The 21,839-nt window shown below is 23.4% G+C and overlaps 1 protein-coding gene across 7 annotated transcripts in view; it reads right to left on the bottom strand.

The window, feature by feature from the left end:
- LOC129614815 (probable serine/threonine-protein kinase DDB_G0282963) overlaps positions 1-15,945 on the bottom strand; it is a 52,343-nt gene extending 36,398 nt beyond the window's left edge. For all 7 annotated transcript variants that reach the window (XR_008697405.1, XR_008697409.1, XR_008697408.1 and 4 more), the window contains exon 1: positions 15,528-15,945. Coding sequence is in view for 2 of the 7 variants with exons in the window: in XM_055529725.1 (XP_055385700.1) it covers positions 15,528-15,680 (153 nt within the window). In the remaining 5 variants the exon portion in view is untranslated. The remainder of the gene's footprint in view (positions 1-15,527) is intronic.
- Between the last annotated feature and the right edge of the window lie 5,894 nt (positions 15,946-21,839).

Genomic DNA, 21,839 nt, shown 5'->3' on the forward strand with positions numbered 1-21,839 from the left:
TAAGAGCACAAAAACAGAAAAAAAAATTTTTTTTTTTAAAACCAGTTGAATTGAAATACAAGAACTTTTTTTTTGTTTTTCATTTTTACACTGAAAACATACTGCGGTCTTGTATATTGGAACAGGATTGGGGGTGGGAACGCGTTGGTGGTGTTGTGATTTTTAAAACTTGATAAAATACCACAAACTTCTTTAATATAACAACTATGTACATATATGTAAGTTAGTACATTTGAAACATGAAAAGTATGTGTATATGAAAATTTTCCATTCCAGGTTTTTGATATCCGTGTGAAGCGAAATTATTTTTTTTGAATTCATTTTAGGGCGCTCATATGTACATACACAGATATATTCGTGGAATATTTAATACAGGCATTGAACTCTTTCATATATTTATTTTGAGATTGAATAAAATTGAAGTTCAATTCGGAATAATTATTTACATTCCCTTAAATGAAAGTATTTTTGCTTCTAATAGTATAATTGACGTAACTCTTGACATTAAACAAAAAATTTGTATGATCGCAATTTGAACTGATGATTTAATTTCGTGTATGACACTCTTTGTGTATGAGAGAGAGCATATTTCAAATTCGTGTATCACAGAGTTTTTATTAGGAAAGCAACCGTCTTAACCATCTATATAATCTAAAGCAATTATATCTTTAACTCCGTAAGATGTCGGTGATTGCGAGAATAATGTTATTTAAATTTTTATTAAACAATATGCTTTAATTTTTAAATTTTAACTACTAATATTTTTCTTTTAGGTTTAAGATCAATTCACTGGAAATTGTCAGTAAGAATGATTGCCGAAATTACATAAAACTTTAAGGCAAGTACAATAATTTTTTTTTTAAATTCTAATAATCACCAATCACAAATAATTCAAAATTGTTGCACACAACACAAAATTCTTTTCATACAAAATGTTTGACATAAAAATATCTTTGCATATATAACATGAAACTGAAACGAAACAAAAGAGTATTGTGATGAAATTTTTCTCCATAATTTTGAATGCATTACAGATAATGTAAATGAACTATTGTCTCAAATATTAAAAAGAAAAATTGCAAAATATAACACATAAATAATAAAAAAATATAATAAAATATTATTCATATGCCAAAACTTATGTCAAATTTACAAAATAAAAGAAAAAACAGAAATGTGTCCTATATGGAAATTTTACATAATCCATATATCCTTTTTATGGATTATTTATGGGTGTAAACTCCATATAAATATCATAAAACCATTTTATTTTGATCCTATGTTTTTGTGGTATAACAGTTATTTTATAAAATAAACACCATATCTAATTTTTTTATTAATTTCTCATTTTATTATTAATTTTCTTTTAAGAGTCATGTACACCGATGCCGCATCTACATGATGTTCAAAGTGTCACAAAATTAGCACATAAGTCTATATGTAGATGTACATTTCTTTTATGTATAACATTACATAATTTGAATGGAGGGAAAAAAGAATGCAATTTTAGTTTTTGTTCTCTACAAAAGTTTTCTTTTAATTTTTATTCAAGTGTTATAATTTTCTCATTTATTTCGTAAGTGCTAAGTAAAATATTTTAAAAGTACAAAATTTTAAATGCAACTCAATTAATTAAATAAAACTGCTTAATAGAGCAAAATATTTTAGGTTTGCAATCACACTAAAAACATGTTCGAATTTAATCAAGTACAATCACTAACTGACCTTTGTGCGAAACCGATAAGATAATTAAAATTATTTCAAAAATCGTATCACTTGTCAGATGATAGTAACACAGTATAGTACCTTATTTTAGGAGATAGAAAAATAATGTCACTATTTTTTCATATTACAACAAAATATATGTCATATTTTCGGCTTAAACTCACTCACAACTTGATCTCTGAGAATAACTCAAAGAGAACAAAATATTTAATTTAATACAAAATTTCACCACGGCATGATGGTCAATTCATCTGATTTTAAAAGTCAAACTCACGAGACATTCACGAGTTTTTTTGTGATATTTTAAGTGACTGTCAAAATTAACCTCATTTATTTAACATTATTTTGACACTTTATGCAAGTACATTTAATTTTATTTACAAAGTTCATCAAAATTTTTGCCTTTATTTCCCTCTCTCTCTCTCTCTGTCTCACTCTACTTGTTCTTATTTTTAATTATGCATTCACACAGTCATACTTGTATTTGCGTACCTATGAAACAATTTTTTCACTTTTGGTGATTCCGTTTTTTTTCTTAACCGTCATTTAATGTGTGTGTATTAAATTGAATTTTTCATATTATAAAATAATGGGGCTGCTTTGAATTTTAAATTTTCATTTTTGAAATGAATGAAGACCATTTTTTTTTTATTTTACATTATTTTCGATATTAAAATATTTTAAATGGCTTTTAATTTTATTATTATTAGTTCATTCATTTCATAATAAATGAAAAGTGAAGTTGATTATTTGAGGTGAATATAAAATGACTTGTGTATAAATTTGTAATATATATTAAAAAAATTGTTATATACAAAAAAAAATTTAAATAAAAAAAATCTTTTTGTAATACTTTCGAAAAATATTCGTCAAATTAAAAAATTACCATTATGTTACTGTAATAATTTCATAATAATATAATGAATTGTGTTGTAAATGTAATTGATACGATAGTAAATTGATAAGTTAAATTTTGTTTAAAAAATTGTCCGACAGAGAGAGAAATATCAGAGAGATTTGAGAGATGTATCTGATTTGAATAAGTGAAATAATAATAATCAAAGAAATAGAGAAAAAAATAATTTATGAATAAAAAAATTCTGAAGCAAAGCTACAGCGGAAGTACAAAGAAGAACCGGTGAACCATTTTAATTTGATTGTCTCTAGTGCATGTGCATATAATAAGAATGAAAGGCATATTGTAAGAATATAATAAGAATGTAGCTGTATATAGCTTTAAACAAAATGAGAATGAGAAAAAATAAATGGGTGAATAAATTTTAGGAGAGGAAAAAAAAAATCAATTTAAGTAGCATAGTAGTATGTGAGAGACATTTTATTTTGTTTCACAAATTTCAAGGTTAAACAGTGAGTAAGAGTAAAAATATACGATCAAAACAAAAATTGTACCTTTGCACATGTATGTGAATGTACGGATAAATTTTAAAGGTAAAATAAAAATCTAGATGATGTAAAGATAATAATTGTTCGCCTAAATATCAAGATTTTCTAAAAAAGATTATAAATGGAATGTTCTATTTGCAAAAAATTAACAAATAATATTAAAGGGAATAAATTGAAATAATTAAAGAAAATTTAATGATTTGCAAAAAAAAAACTGCCTGGACACAAAAAGTTTTTCATGTGTTTTTTATGTTTGTAATATGACCAATAATTATTTTGATATTATCGAAGGTTTCCTTAAAACATAACATGCATGTAATTATTGTTTTTAAAGGTTTTCCTTTTTCATTTAATTTTAAACAATTATAAAGAATGTCTAGACGAGAATTAAATTACAGAACTATGTACAATTAAATATAGAAAATAGGTATTTGTAGACATTAGTAGGGTTAAGGTTGTCATATAAGATTTAATTCATTATCATATTATAAGATTTTTGATTTAGTTAACCGATATTGAAATAAGGATTTCATAAGAGGCATTTGTTATAAGAACATTTCTTGTTATTGTTAAAGGACACATTCGGTCGACCTCATAGTCGACCATCCCATTCAGCTCGTTTGCAATAAGCCACCGACAAATTATATTGTAAAATTTTGATTTGATATTTTAATCAATACAAGACACGATATAGACAAATACCGAAAAAAGGAAATATCTTTAGTTTTTTTAAGAAACATGATACCAGTTATTTGCAAAATTCTCATAGAGTTCGAAATTAAAAACTAGTTAAAAATAGAAGTAAAACTAATTTAAGAGGCAGAGTTGAGCTTTATATGATGATGAAGAAAAATTTAATATTTAATGAACTAATAATAATTAGTATTCCAAGATATTTAAAAAATTAGCAACTATTTTAGTTGTAAAATGAATTACCATACACTTTCCAGTAGTATTTGGGAGAAAATTTAAATTAATGACTTGTGTATATTGTATGATTGTTGTATGATTGCTGTATGATTGTTGTATGATTGCTGTATGATTGTTGTAATTTTGAATTTTGTACGATAAAATTATAGTTTTAAATTTAGTATGACGAAAGAAGAATTTGATGTTTACTCTTAATGAATTTCGATTTAATCATTGAAAAAAAATTATAAATTCCTTATAATTCCAAACATTTTCTAAAAAATTTCTATTTCTTTGTCAATAAAGTTTTGTATATGAATGATTGTTTTTCCATAACTACAGACATACAAGTCTATATAAAGGATTACATTTAATTTATTTTTGAATTTTCTCTTATTATTTTCTTAATTTATTTTTCTTGTTTCTTGTAAACATTTAACATGGTTCATCCTTTTAAAATGAAATTTATAAATTAATGTAATTTATTTTAAAGGAAAAACAAAAAAAATATAAAACCATAATAAAATCAAAGTAAAGAGAATAAATTACAAAAAAAAAATAAATTCTATTTAGAACTCATGCGCATCATAACAGCAGGTATTCTTCAAAACCGAAAATGAAAAGTGTATATTTATAAAATGTATAGTAAATAAGCAAATAAACATACTTACTAACATCACTAATGTCAGAATGTTATTTAAGAAAAAAAAAAATAAAACCAACCTATCATTGACAGTAACCAACCAAGAATAAATTTTAAAAAGCCATGTTGCTGTCATGTTCTTTGAAAGGAAAAAATATATTTACAAAAAACTAAAAAAAATAGAAAAATTAAAATAAAAAATAAGGTACACACAATAACAAACGATTTTCTATTTGATATTCTCTCCATTTTTGCTTACTTACATCAAGGATTTACAAAAAAAAACAAAAAAGATAGAACAGAAAAATGTTGTAACTCTTTAGTGACTAATGTATGAAATGGTGGATCAAACAATGTTATACATCAAAAACAAGTTTGACAGCCAGAAAATTTCTTTAATCTTTCAAATTCATACTTAAAATTTGAAGTGAAAATCATTACATACAATTATGACATCAATGTTAAAAATCGTATCAAACATTATTCTCGGATTTTGTTTGATTTAATTTATTAATTGTCTTTAATTCATACTTAAAGTTTGATGTAAATATCATGCGATACAAGTTAGAAATTCTCATATTCACTGTTGGAAACTGTATCGAACATTATTTACGGGTTTTGTTTGATTTAATTTATTATTAATTTTTTTAATTTATACTTAAAGTTTGATGTGAATATCATGACATACAAGTTAGAAATTCTCATATTCAATGTTGGAAACAGTATTAAATATTCACAAATTTTATTTGATTTAATTGAAAAGTTTCCTATACTTTAAGCGAAAATTTGATATTGTTTGATGTGAACAGTAGAGCATCATACAATTCTCATCAAACATGTTCGATGCCTAAATACAAGATAAACATGTTCGATGCCTAAATATCATCACTGAATCAACTATGTTCATTAGAATGGGTTAAAATAAAAATAAATTACCATTAACCATTTAAAAAACATCACAATAAAAAAACTTTTCTAAAAAAAGTAACTATCATTTTGCATCTTTTATAATTCCTTTGAAAACAAAAGTTAAATAAAGAAAAATTATAAAACAAAAAAAAAACAAACCAAGATGTGCTTACTTTGAAAATTAAAAATACAAAAACGTCTAAATAGTAAAAATACTATGGGCATTTAAAATGCAACAACCTTCTCTGTTTTGTTATCATCATAATATATGGAGTGTTACTAAGTACTATATAGTATAAAATCAGTAGAACGATCAAATAATGCATAAACGTACACACATATACTCCCTTTATTTACATTCATACTTTAAAAAAAAAACAAAAGATCGCAATGATATTTAAAGAGTTATAACAGCATCTGCACGTACAGTGCTGCTCACTGGTATTTTCTTGTATGCATTTTCAAAATAACTAGCAAATTTATACAATTGCAATTGTAATAAGCAAAAATCAAAAGAAAAACAAAAAAAAAATTCTCATGCAACATGTTTTTTCGCTTTGTTCTTTCAAAATAAAACAACCAACTAATGACAATAATAAAAAAAAGCAAAAACACAGAACCTGCAAAAGAACATAAAAGGTAAATAATGGCAGATAATGGCACTTGTCATGCAAATCATCTTTCATCTTTCAATTCAACTTCAACTTCGCATTCAAGTATTTTTTTTTTTTTAATATTGAAAATTTTTTTTGTATGCATTTTAAAATTTATGAAAGAAACTTGACATGCAAACAGCAAAAAAAAATGTTAAAAAATGCAAAAGTAAAAATATAAACAAGAGAATAATGGCAAAACAAAATTTTAGAACTTTATTTGATGGCCAGAGAAACTTTTCAATAACAAAAAATCAAAAGACAATTACAAGTAGGAGCGCATCAACAATCAACATTATATTTTAAGCAACACAGTAGCAGTTATAGCATTACCAATAATTTAATCATAACAGCTGTAATAAAATTCAAAAATATATAAGTATATACATTATGCATGTAAACAATTACATATCTGTATAATATACAAAAACAATGGCAGAGATTTTTAAAAATAATGAATTGACTTTTAAATAGAGAAAAACAAAAAGAATAAAAGAACAAACTCTTTAACATAATAAATTTTGACAGATATTCAATTTAAGTAAATTGAAAGAGTTGACGTAAAATTTAGTTAAGTTGTCAACTATAGGAATATTCCATAGCTGTTGATAGCATAATGAATTTTACAGCAACAATACTTATGTAATTTTATGAATAATTTTTCGAATTGTTAATTAAACCCCACACAACATTGCGTACACAATAGAAAATTATCATAACAATACGATATTGTAGTATAACACTGAGTATATAACATTACACTTTGTAATGTTAGCTTATGTTATTGATAAGAAATGAGAAATTCTAAATTAGACAGAAAAAAAAAACTGATATACGTAATTAAGTTTTAGAATTTATCTTTTTAAATTTATCGACGAAATTCGACAAATTTAAGAAATAGATGCGAATTCTCTAGAAGATCGTAAAATGAGATTACAAAATGAAATTAATGTAATATTTACTCACTTTTATTAATTCTCTTTTAACGAATCAACGGAATCGCCTTCTCCTCAATCTTAAGCGTTTCTGTATAAATCAGATTTTAAGTGACCGGTCAACAATTTTTGTGACGAATAATTAGCTATCAAAACTGATTATCATTCAAACTTGGGCGAACAAGGAAATCCAGCTTAGTTCCCGCGAATTGAAGTATTATTTTTCAAATAAACATCTTCAGATTAAGATCTTCAATAACATACTTATAGGCGCTGCCAAGAGAGAATGTTTTACTGAGAGCAAAACTTCAACTTTTAATGAACACTAGTGTAAAACAGTACTTTTGTCTATATATGGAGAATTCAAGAACTAGAAAAGATCAACAGAAAAACAAAACAAGACACCATAAAGATAAAAAATTAAATAACACAACACAACAAACAAAACAAACAAAAAAGAAAGAAAAAGGAACAAAAACATAAAAAACATCAATGATTACTGTTTACATACAATTTTTACTTCTTGTTTTTATTTTTGTTTTTTGTATATATAGAAAGTTAAGATTTTCACTTGTACGGCAGTTAAGGTGACGATGTGTGGAAGGTAAATATAATTTTATAATATAAGCATAATATATGTATACAAGATAATAAATTTTACATACAACAATATATCGACAAACATAAATTATTATCATACATGTAAAATAATTATATGCATGTTACAAGTATATATACTTATGTAAGAATGTATAACATGCATATATAGAAGGCGGATTTATGCCTTCTGGTGATGATAATTACATTCATTTTATTTATTGTTATATGATTTTTATTATCATAGTCTAGTATTTTATACGTGTATGAATATTGTTGTGTTATGTGTTATACGATAATGTATATATACATTTATACAATATGTTTATTATTATTATTGCAATATGGTACTGTTGTTCTATGCGCAGTATAATATTATGTTGCTATACTTTTTTAATTTCATAAAAAATACCACTATTATGCTACTTATGTGTATTGTTACTCTTTATTATTTTTGATTAATTGGGTTCTCTTTTTTTAGTATATTATAATATTGTAAGCTAATATACTATAGTATACATAAGTATTACATTATATTATATTGGTATATAATAATAGCGAAGGTCAATGCCATCAAACATGATCATCACCATTATCACAGTATACAATATAAAATACACATTCATTATCGTTCAAATCGCTGTTTTGCTAGCTAGCATGTAAGTATGTATATGGATGTAACTAAATCTTAATAGTATAGTTATGTTGTTTTTTTAGATATAAATAGAAAAAATATAAAATTCAAATAGAACTGAACATATTTTTTATTCTTTTGTTTTTCTAACTTTTTTTTGTGTTGTGTTGTACTCGTATAATAATATTCGAATCTCTGTGATGATAACAGTGTTGTATACTGTTGTGAATAGTAAATTTAGTTTTAAATAACTTTTTATATATATAGAATAAAATAGAAAAGAAAAAAGAATAGGTTTTTATTTTTTAGATTTTCCTTTCTTGTTAACGTTTAATATGGTTTTTTATGGTGATGAACTTGCCATTTTCATGTGATCATGAAAAAACCATTAAAATAACGCTGTTAGATAGAATTTTTTTCGTGTTTTCTCTTTTTATATTTTCTTTATTTTCTTCTCATTTTCTATATTATGCACAACACTTGAATTCTTAATTTTGCTTATATTGCTGCTTTTTTTAACATGGGGTTGTATTTGGAAAATTTTAAAAATTAGTTTTTCTTTCCTAAAGTATTATAAATTACAATAGCACTAGCATAACATAGAACAAGATAGAAAATACTAGTTATACGATTAAAAAAAACATCATACAAAAAGAATTCGTGTTTTTTGTGCGAATTGCATGAAGGTATGTAAAGTGGACAGCGGGGAAATTCTTAACTTCTTTACCTTATTGGATTTTAAAATAAAAAATTCTATAAAGGTAAGAGTTATTTAATGCGTTCCCTAATCAGATTCAATATTTTTTTTTTGTTATTTTTAAGAAAATGGTAAAAAAAAAATTTTATTCACTTTCTTTTTATTTCTTGTTTATACTTGTAAATTACAAAAATAAAGAGTAAAAATTTCCGATTAAAACAATAAAAAAAATTTTTTTTTTTAATTTTTTCACATTATTGCCACAGGGCATTTCAAATTTAAATAGCTTAGATTTTTCTAAACTGATGTTAATTTTCTATTTTTGTATCATTTTCTATATTATGTGTGTACAAGTTAAGAATTTCATTGACCAATATAGGAAATTTGCCCAATTATAAACTTTTTAACATTTACTGTCGTTAGTAATTTGTGAATTGCATTCTATTATACGTAAACTCTCATTTCGGAGTACAACACTTGACCAGTGAATACACGTTTTGTGTATAACACAAATATATTATACATTAGTGTGTTCTTATAGCTATAGATCACTATCAATTTATTAGAAATATTGTGCTGTCATTTTCGGAATTCAAATTCGGATTTTCTAGTCGTTTCAAACAAGGCAATTAATTCGGGAAACTATTCGGAATAAATACTATTCGGAAATCGGAATATTTGCAAAGAAAATTTATATTTTTAGATTTTTAATACAAAAATCGAAGCGGGAGAGTATTGTAACTTGTGAGTTGGTTGTGTTACAAACAAGAGAAGAGAAAATTTATAAATTAATAATTTTGTTTTCGGAAAGTTACCATTAAAGAGATTTTGAAATCTAATCGAAGTATTGAAAACAAGTTCAGTTATTTGAATTAAGAGAGTAATTTTTATTTTATTTTTATTAATTTTAGAGCGATGTGAGTGTGAGTGGTTGTTTGTGAGTGAATGTAAAACCATAATACAATTTGTGTGTGAGAATGTACGATATTTTAATATGCTTCATCATTTAAGCAAAACATAAATATTTGTTTGGATTTTATGTTTTTTTTTATTTAAATTTTTATAACATTGACCAAGAAATAAAAAATATTTAAATTAATTAGGTTTTAAATTTTTAAATCAAACACATTTAACATTTTATAAGTGATTAATTAGAAATTTAATTTAAATTATAAAATATAGTTGGCACACATGATCGCACTCTTTAATGATTTTTAAAACTTTTTAAGCCGCATTTAAATTAGTGGGAGTTGATCTTGGATTTGAAATATTTATACATACATAATAAAAAATTAAGTATGAACCCAATTATAAAAATTTGATATTATGCAATCATTTATATTAATTAACTAATTAAAAAAAAAAATTAATGATCGTGCTTTGGAAATATTTTATAATAGTAGACAAATCAATAAAATTAATTTGCCTTTATAATTACGCATGCAAATTTAGGATTTATTATCAATAAATTTAGTTATTGAAATTTAAACAGAAATTATGTCGTTAATGTGGCAAAGATATGACTAATATTTTGAATATAAAAGATAGTTTAAGAAATTATTACGATAGTGTTGAATTGTAGATGTTGATATTATTCAACATCTACAATTCCGCAATATGTCATAAATTTGGTTTAATAAAAGAAATGACAGTTTTGTATTTTTTGACGGTCAGTCTTGTATTTTGACAACTTTGTATTTTTATGACGGTCAATCTGATGCAATTTCCATTAATTTTAATATTATTTTAATGAAGTCTTTTTAGAGAGCAAATTATTAATAAATATATTTTAAACTGTCAAAATTTAATTTAACAATAGAATTATTTGGGTTTCAATTTATTTTAAAAAATATAATTTTTAAAATTATTTAAATGCTGTCATAATTATAATAAAACTGTCATAATTATAATAAACTGTTTTAATTCAAAAATATTGTTGTGACATTAACAAAATCCTACTATAATAAAATTTTCAATACCCGCACTGTTATATTGGTGTATATACTCTACTCATCAATATAATGATGAGAAAGAGAGTGTCAAATTTTTTTTTGTATTCTGTGTAAAATACCCTCTTTTTAGTTGATGTACTCAATTATAAATTCTTATTTTGCTTTCATTATTATCTTAACAGTATTATAAAAAAAAATTCTTTACTATGTATGTATATGAATTATTTTTTTTATTTACTACATTAAATGCAACACTGGACGATAATTGTGAACTTGTCAACTAAAATGCAGTACAAAATGACAACCATATTTTTATTACAATCATACTGTACTGTCATAATGATGAGCAAATAAACTACTATCATTATGAATTGTAACTGTAGGTACTCTCATATAATGAGTGAATATAATGAGTGATGAGTTATTATTATTAATATTTATACTCTTCTTACAATTCTATATTATTTCACCTTTTATTCAAGGTTAGAAGAGAGATTTGTATTATGTTATGATATGATACTGTTATATTCATAAAGATGATGTATATAATGTATGGTGAATGATAATAATATTACTGGTAATGAATGCTCTTATTAATACTAATAATAAGATGAATATAATATTACTCTCATTTATTCAATATAGATTTACAATTACATTTAAATTTAAACTGTTCTTAATAATTAAGCATATTTTTGATACCTTTACGATATATTAAAATTAATTTAAATATTTTGTTATAATAACACTCCATTTACATATTTATATAATATATAAGTATACATACGTCATAATATTCTTTAAGTGGGTTGATATTTATATTGTATACGGACTCATAAATAAATAAATATATGGTAATACCTCATTATAATATTGTATTCTACTCTAGGCAACTCTGGGCATTAATACTCAATGAAGAATAACAAAAAATATGAAAAAAGTTGAACTAATGAAGGTTTATTCTATATACATATAATATATACATACATATATATATACAAATAATTAAATTCAGTTGTCCATGAAATCTTATAAAATTTTTTTTAAAGTAAAAAATAACTTTTATAATTGAAATTGAATATGTTTATTTTGAAATTTAATACAAAAAAACGAAAACGAAAAAAATGCAAATTTCAATTTTAAAAAGTTCCTTAATAATAACCATTATCATACACAGATATACATATATACACAACGTATACAGTAAGCATTTTCATAAACGCGATTCTGCAAGACAATAATGTAATAATACGCAATATATTTTTGACAGTTGTATAAAAACTTTTGCTATTTTGAATTTGCAATATTGTGTTCATGGGCCAAATAGTGGAAAATTCTATTTCTAGGAAATAGATATAGAATAAGAAATTTTTTGAAATTATGTTTTCTTCCCTTAATTGACTTTCAATCGGATTAGAATCAGACATTTAAAAAATGTAAAACTAAACTGCAAAAACTAATAAAGGAAAAGTACAGTTGATTTAACTGCGGTAGCCATGATAATTTAAATATTTTTTTTATAGGTTAGCAATGTTTGACAAACTTGATTAGCAACATTTGTTTATGAACTCAAATATAGCGCTGTTTTCACTATGTACCACAATATATTGTGTTTATGAAGAAGCCTAATAATTTAAAATAGTATTTTTTATTTTATTAATTTTTTTTTATTTATTCATATAAGTGGCAACAATGAAAACTAGACTTCTGGAATTGCTACTTAAATTAATTTTATAACTTTTATTCTCACTTATGATATAATTATATTGTATTAAATAATTTGTTAAAATAATTTTTTATTAAAAAATAATAACAATAACAATAAAATAATAAAATGAAATATAGAAAATGAAAATTAAATTTGAAAAATGGTGGCAATGAACGTAAAAAGATAATAATAGGAAATTATCAATGAAAAATGAAAAGAAAAAAAAAATAAAGTACAAATTAAGAAAAAAAAAACATGCATTTCATTGCAAAATTACCATAAATTGAAGGTCAATAAAGTAGAAAAAATAACAAAAATATAAGCAAAATAAAAAAAATTACATAAGCATTTCGTATTCCATTTAAATTTCCATACCGTTATCTCTCTCTAATTCTAACCTAAAAAAAATGTGTTTTTTCCTTTTCGAGATTTTTTTTATTTAATTAATTTCTTTTTGTTTTTTTTTTATTTATTTTTCCATATTCCAAAAATAGAAAATTCTAAAATTTTTTTTTTAAATTAACAAAAAGTTTTAGGCAAAAATTAAACGGAATGGTTTTGTTTTCGGAACGCGGAAGGCAAACAAACAAAATTTTTTTATTAACACTAGTTTTGTTTGACAACATTTTATATAAAAGAAAATAAAAACGAAAACAATTTAAATTAAAAAAAAAAATAGAAAAAATATGACAAAAATGTCATTTCAAATTTTTATTTTTTTTCTTTTAATTTTTTTCATAATAAAATAGACGGGTCCATTCAAATCATACCAAATATATACAAGTTAGTATATACGCCAAAAAATTAACGGTAAATTAAATACAACTTTTTCATAATACCAGTTATACATATAGATGTACATATATAGAGTTATAATTAATCTTTTAGTTTTATCGTAAATACGAAAATAGTTAAAAAAATTATTACCAGTTAAATGCATTCTTTTTTTACTTACTTTTATTTTTTAATTTTTTTTTGGTATATAATTCGAATTGAAGTTATTAGGTCACAAACGCAAACATATTTTAAATTTAGAAGTAAATATTGTATAATCATACATGTATGTACAGACATACAAGTTTGCTTATGTATATCTAAATATGGTTTGATGTTGTGGGGTATGTTGAAAAAATTACAATTGATTCCAAGTTAATTGTTATTAAGAAAAATTTTGTGATCCCTTCAAATAATTATTTGATAGAAAATGAATGTTTTGCATTATTTTATACATTTTATTTGATATCGTTTCATACATTTTGTATGAAATCGTTTCATACATTTTGTATGAAACCGTTTCATACATTTTGCATGATACCGTTTCATACATTTTGTATGATATCGTTTCAATCATTTTGTATTATAGTGTTTCATTTATAATTATCTAACGATCAAAACGATCAAAATTCTGTGTTATATCGTATTAGTTATCGACTAAGAGAAAAATCCCAGTAACTTTTCAATATCATCTTGTATTTTTCTTTATTAATCTTAATTAAATGTAAATGTTCACCATATTTCAAAAAAAAAAAAACAGAAAAATATTACTAAAATCACTAAAATGAAAAGCAAAAACTAGAAAAACAAAGCAATTTCTGTTAAAAGTATTTAAAGTGAAAATATCGACAAAATAAATAACTTTGCATGCAAGTAAATAATAACAATAATAATAGTAAGAGTTGCATGGTAAGTATTGAAAAATATTTTTAATTATTATTATTTTTTCTTTTTTTTTGTATATTTTAGGATTTTCAATATTAGTTTTGCTTGTTTATTATTTTCTAAATTCGGACAAACATGTGATGTGACGCTTTACATTTTTGTTATTTACCAAAACGAAAACTGTTACAAAAGTAAATGTAATGTAAATATACGTTTATATGTATAACACATATACAGTGTTTATGGTAAACTATTTTCTAGCACATTTCCAACAAAAATAGAAAAAATATGCTTATTTGTTCTTATTATTTTCTGTCCGTTTACACGTCTGTTTACAAAAATTCCACATTATTTAAGAAAAAAGTTGCAGCTTAAAACACAAATGAAGCCTTTGCAGAAAATCTGTTTCACTGTAGAAAATAATTTTTACTCATAATCTCCCATTTTTTGAGAGTCAGCGTTATAAAATGTCATTTTTGACAAATTGAAAGACAACGACTTGTTTTTTTTTTTCTTCAAATGTTTGACATAATTTTTCTCTTTAAATGCAAACTGCCAGCAATTCTGACGTGCAAGATAGGGTGAAGAATGGATTATCGTGTGTCTAATCTAAACTAACACAATTTCCATTTTTGGTAATTTGGTAATTATTATGGTTTTGTCAATTTTTCTATCAAAAATCAAATAGAATATAAAGAGAAAAACTAGCTGTAATTTTAAAAATCTGTCATATACAATGTTTTAAATAAACAACCGATAGACAAATCAAATGTGTTACTTCACAATGTTTTCTTGCCAAATTTTTGATTTATACCTCGAAGTATGCAATTACTAGAGACATGAAAGGAAATCGGCTGCTTTACAAAACAATCATTTCATCCCGATTGATTTAAGCAAAAAAAAAAAAAAATTTCATAAGACAAATAATATAACAATTAGTCTTAAATAGGAAAGAGAAAAATTTCAATATAAATTGCAAGTAATATAATAATTAAATATTTTATCAACTCATATATGGTCTAAAAAATTTTAAAAGGACCATTAAAATAGTAAATTAATTAATAGTAAACAATACATCATATATACATAACAAAATATTTACCTTTCCATATGCATTTAATGGTCCACTTATCCAACGATCTGCTTCTAAACGTCCAGTTAATAATGCACCAGTATTTGGATCAATTCTTTGCCATTCACGTATTTCACGTTGAAATGGTGTACCACTATTATTTGATCCGATTGCAACTTCCATTTTGTTTATTTTGTTTTGTATGATTACAGGTATGATTATAGATATTTATGTATTACAGATATGTATGAAGGTGTATATGAGTTCAAGCGTTTGTATTTAGAATTTATTATACTATTATAAGAGTTTAAAATTTAATTATTAATTTATTATTACAGTGTATGTCGTATAGGCTTTAATCTTTAATCTTTAGAAAAAAAAATTAAATAAAATTTTTATTACTTATCTAAATTTTTTTTTTTTTTCAAAGTCGATCTCTTTTTTGTTTTTTTTTTTAATATTTTTTCTCAACTTGCTTAAAAAGATTGTTTTTCTCTAGATATTTTTTTTTCTTTTTATCTTAATTTTTTAATATTTTTTCGTTAAAGAAATAGAATTAATTTGGCAAAAATTAAATGGAATTAAATTTTACGGTAGAAAAATTTTTAAGAGATAAAAAAAATATTTAACATGCGTTTTTAATAATTATTTTAAAATATTTAAGATTTTAGATTTATTACAGTAGATATAGCAAATGTGTATGAGACACTCTATTTTTCGCTTATTTAATTTTACTATTAAAATAATTGTGTGTGTACACAGTTAATGTAATTTTTATTTTATATATAATTTATTGTAGACGGGCTTCTCTTTTAATATAAATTTTAAAATTTGTAAATTTTTTAATAAATTCTGATATTGTGGCAGTTTATTATAATAATATGTTGAATACATATTATTAAAATTGTATACAAAGGTTGGAACACACTTGTTGGAACAGGAGGTTTTCTCGTCAATAATATCAATATAAAATCTTTTAGTTTATTTTAAGTTTCCTGTAAAGAGAAAAAAAAATAGAATATTAGTTAAAAATTTTTAATAACTTATATGAAAATATTACTCCTAAAGGTAGGCAATAAGAAAATATATTATGATATGAAGAGAATTATTGTGATCAAAATATTGTTATTCAAAAAAAAAGCTTATACCCTTCTTTATTTTTAGATACGTATAGATTGGTACAGCAATCTGGTCAGTGAAATAACCCCTAGTTAACTGTTACTAAATTGTTTACATCTTCTTGTTCAGTTATTATGGTTATTTGTACAAACACTATAGCAATCTTATGAAAACATTATTTCAACATGAATGGCTTAAAAAAAGGGACTCCAATTATTTAATTATATAAACAACAATGTAATAAAAATCATAGATTAATCTAAAATTCTAAATTAACCTCATAGATTCTTTTTCTCCAATACATTGTATGGATTTTAACTTACAACCTCTCAACTGTAAATAGTAAAATAACTTTAAAATGAAAAAGATAAATCATTTATTCAATACTTTTATTTATACCTTGTAATATAATACAAGTATATAATTTTAACCTTTTCATAACCTTGTTATAATATCAAAAAATTATTATCGTATATTAGAATCATTTAAGAATATAATAAAATAATAAATATATACGCCCGCAAAATGGTTGATTCTTTTATATAATATCAGTATATCCGTGGATAGCAAAAGATGTACCAAAGAATTTCCAAACAAAGAATATTTTCACAAGTTTGTAGTAGTTTATACTGCAGTATACCTATATGTATACGAAAAATGCACTGTAATCTATAAAATTTATAATAAAAATACCTACTTATTAGTAAATTACGATATTATGATACGTGAAACAAGAACGCATTATAAATAAAATAAAATTTACTTGATTAGCTATAAGAATGATTTCCAATCATTATCTCAATTATACTATTAAATTAAATACTTTTAATGTTTATAAAATTTACTATTTTTTATAATATTAACTTATAAATTAGGATTTTTCTACGAAAATATGAGTATTTCTGTTGGTCATATTCATATACTTAGATTTTCTAGAATTCCCCATACATACATTAATATAATAATACATCTGATCCATTACTGCATAGCTAAAGCTACAAGTCTTTAAAGTTTTTCTCATATAAAATTCAATTTTTAAGGTCAACTAACTCATTTTATTATAAATCTATGGCTACATGGTTAGATTGTAAATATATACATCTTTGAACGTATGTATGACGCGTAAATAAAAAAATAATAGCAAAAACATTAAAATAGTTGTATGCAAGTGTTATGATAAAATGAAAATAGTAAATAACGTAAGTGTGCATTCAAAGTGTGTTTATTTTTTTTTCTTATTTGCTCATTTTAGGTTTTGACGAGAGAGAAGTAGCGGTATTTGAAATTTCTTATGACGTTTATAAAGGAGGCGCTATTTTGATTGGAGTTATTGCATGTAGTATAGATACTACACACAGCTATAATACACTATAGCGACATTGTAGTATAACTTTGTCACTGCTGCATAGCAACATTGTCGGTAAAAGAGAATTCGGATTTGACAAATGTTCGAAAAGTGCTCTCAAAAATCTAATAATTAATTAAATAAAGTTTTGTAATAAAGAATATGTCTGCGGCATTTGGCCAAACGGGATAACACTGCTTTTGGTCAATTACAATTAACGTTGACTTGGCAAACGATCAAAATTTTATTGTGTCAAAACCTTGTTAGGGTAATCACAAAATGTCATGTTTAAACCGTATTTAAAAATTTTCAAATCGTCATTTTGGGGAATTTAAACAAACAAACAAACAAATTAGAATTTTAGATATTTTAGTATGGTTTTAGCGTAGACGTAAAAATCTCGATTAATATTCAAACTTTTTATTCTGTCACTCCTATAAGTATGCAATTTTTTAGAATAACTTCAATACAAATTCTGCAAATTTTATTTAATAACTTATCAAAATGGCGACAAAATAAATGTTAAATGATAAATTTTTTTTTTTAATTACATCTTAAAGTTGCTTTATCTAACTTAAATCACAAATATTTTTTAAATATAATTATACTATAAAAATACCGTATTCATACCGCTATCTCTAATGTTATTTTTTTTGTTACAAGAGTAAAATAATTAAAATAACATGCAAACTTTTATGCTATGCCTAAGTTGGAGTCAAGTGAGCATGAAATAATTATTAAATGCAAAATGAAATTGAAAAGAAAAAATAAAAATTTAAATTTGATTTTTTCAGTTTTCTTTTCTTTGCATTCAACTTTGGAATGCAAAGTTTATAACAAATTTGTATTTGAACAGAAAGAAAACTTGAAATGCAAAATTTTTTTCAAGTTAATTTTTAAATTTTAGTAATTCAACACCTTTGTTTAAGCAAATTTTAATATGAACGTGTTTAATAGTTAAATATTGAAACTAGTTTTATATTCAATAAATTATGCTAAATAGTGATAGTTGCACAGTTTTATTTAAGCTCGTGCTAGACGTAATAAATAATAAATTAATAGACTGCAATAATTAAAAATTAATCATTAAAATGTTCATTTCTCTAATTCTAGCTCCACAATATAAGGTATAATAAGTAAAATAACTCTGGCTAAGTAATTTTTGAATATGTTATTTTTTTTTTTAAATTTTTGTTTAACATTTTCTATAAAATTTCGGTGAGTTTCAATAATATCGTATAAATTAGGGAATTCTCTTCACTAATTATATTGTACGCAGTCTGCTGTTAAACCACACCATTTATATAAATATTTCAGAATTCTCAAAAAATGCGCAAAATTTTTCAGTCCTTAATCTGAAGTTGGGTATGACGTCTCTAAAGAGACAGAGAAGTAAAGATAGAGTACGTCACTAACATTTTATTGCTCTGACTATCACAAGTACAGAACATTTTTATTGAACTCATTCTTATCCACTTAACGTTTGATTGTGTTCCTTATTCTTGAATTCTGTTTATTTCGAACATACAATTTCTGAGATTTACAATGCGCTTCAAACCTATAGGGAATTCAAATATGTTGGACGCCTCTATATATTTAACACATTAAAATAATTGAGTTGATATTTTGTATTACGCAGAATTTCATACAAAATTAAAAACAAAAATTCCTGTGTGTATGAAATATGCAATCATACATTTTTTAGTATTTAAATGTTACTTTAAAATTTCATATTTTCTTTTGGAAATTTTTCACGATTTTTACTTGCATATCGTCGTGTTTAATATCTGCATGAACATGGACGACATCATTTTGCATTTTTTTTTTCTTTTATGGTTTATAAATATTACCGGTTTTTAAATGTATAACACATATTATTGTATACGTTCGTTTATATAGTTATAAATTTATATAAAATTTTTATTACACGTTTTTAACCTATAATTTGAACTTGATTTGAAATTGCAATTTTTATTTTTTCTTATTTATTATAAAAATAACAATTGTGCGTAACATAATTCTTATGTGATTTACATATACATATACAAAAAAATCATGTACAGTATTCACAAAAGTGAATATATTCGGGGGAAAAAAAACCAGTATAATAACTAATATTTTATGCTCTTATATATTACATACTTGCATTATAATATTAATAAATATATAAAATGATGGTGATGATAATAAAAATAATAATAATAATAATAATGGTAAAAATAATAGTTAATAATAGAAATGGTTATTTTCTTCATAAAATAATAGTAACAATGATGATAATAACAAAAAAAATATTAATGTGCAATGCATTGTAAATATATGTGACATAATATATACGTACATATATGTATATAATATATATATATACAGGATGTAATTGTTTTGTATTTTGAAAAGGAAATTATTCATTATGCTTTTAAAATATATATTAGTTGTATGATTGCATGATTGTATGATTGTATGATTGTATATATGTATGATTAATAGACTTGATTTATATTTGTTTGCTTGCTGTATTTTTATAAAAGAAAAAAAAATAATGAGATTTTGTTTTTATATACTCGTACATACTTGCTGTTTTACAATATATTAAATGATGAAAGCTATACTATTTTAAAATATTTTCTTTCTCTTTTTCTTTTTTTTTTGTTAATACATACTATGTTGTTTTAGTTTAATAGACCTGTTCTGATTAAATATCTATTATATGCCTATATATAATTTTTTTTCTTTTTAGTTTTATCATCTGTTTTATTTTAACTTTATGACTTTAATGGAAAATCTACATAAGTAGATTCGAGCATAATTGAATTGAGTAATATTTTTTAATAGGATATACGTAAATCTTAACGTTAAAACTATATAAGAAAAATTTGCTATACAATTGCTACTTTACAATTTGTCTGTTTGATATGAAGGAAAATTTTTTGTTTTTCAACCATTTTTTAACTTTTACTCGTAAATACAAAACTTTTTTAAATACAAAACTTTCCATTTTATGAGAAAACTAATCGAACATGTTGTAACATCCAATCGAACATGTTGTAATTTCCATTTGAACAAGTTGTAACTTCCAATCGAACATGGTGTAACTTTCAATCGAACATGTTGTAACTTTTAATCGAACACGTTGTAACTTTCAATCGAACATTTTGTATATCATACAATTTAAATACGAGCTCAGTTTGATTAAGGAAACTATTTAAAAATATATCGTTAATAGATAATTTTCTGATACCTTACGAGTTTGATTTTCTTATCAAAAGCAATGAAACGAGTAAATCATGTTATATTATATGAGACTTCCCGAAATTTCCGTGCAGCACGTTTGAATTCGTATTTGCAATTACAAGCGAGCGGTGTAATAAGAAGTAAAAACGCATTAATTTTAGGTATTACACTATAACTTTGAGCAAAATTGTCATATAAAATTAAGATGTGCCTCTTTGGATTACGATTTAATTTATTAATTTTGGTACTAAATATACCATTGAGCATATTTAGTCCAAAAAGTGGATGATAATTTAAATTTCCTATTTAAAATTTATGTTATTTTTTATAGTTAAAAAGAAAACACATATATAATTATATAAAATAATATGTTATATATGATTATTATTTGGTATAATAAAATTAATGATATAGAAAACATGACATTTAATAAGGTATAACAACATTTTGTATATACTTATGTATGGTAACAGGAATTACAGATATCAGCCATATTTTATTGTAATATTTTATTTTCATATTATGTTTTCCTTAAACTGTATATTCTATAGTAATTCCAAGTTGTAATTTCAATTAAAATTACTTTTTGTAATAAAATGAAATAAAATAAAATACTAAATGATTGCTCAATTAAAAGTGCAATTCTT

This window comes from Condylostylus longicornis, unplaced genomic scaffold, assembly GCF_029603195.1.
Source record: "Condylostylus longicornis isolate FDR11 unplaced genomic scaffold, ASM2960319v2 ptg000005l, whole genome shotgun sequence".
NCBI lineage: Eukaryota > Metazoa > Arthropoda > Insecta > Diptera > Dolichopodidae > Condylostylus > Condylostylus longicornis.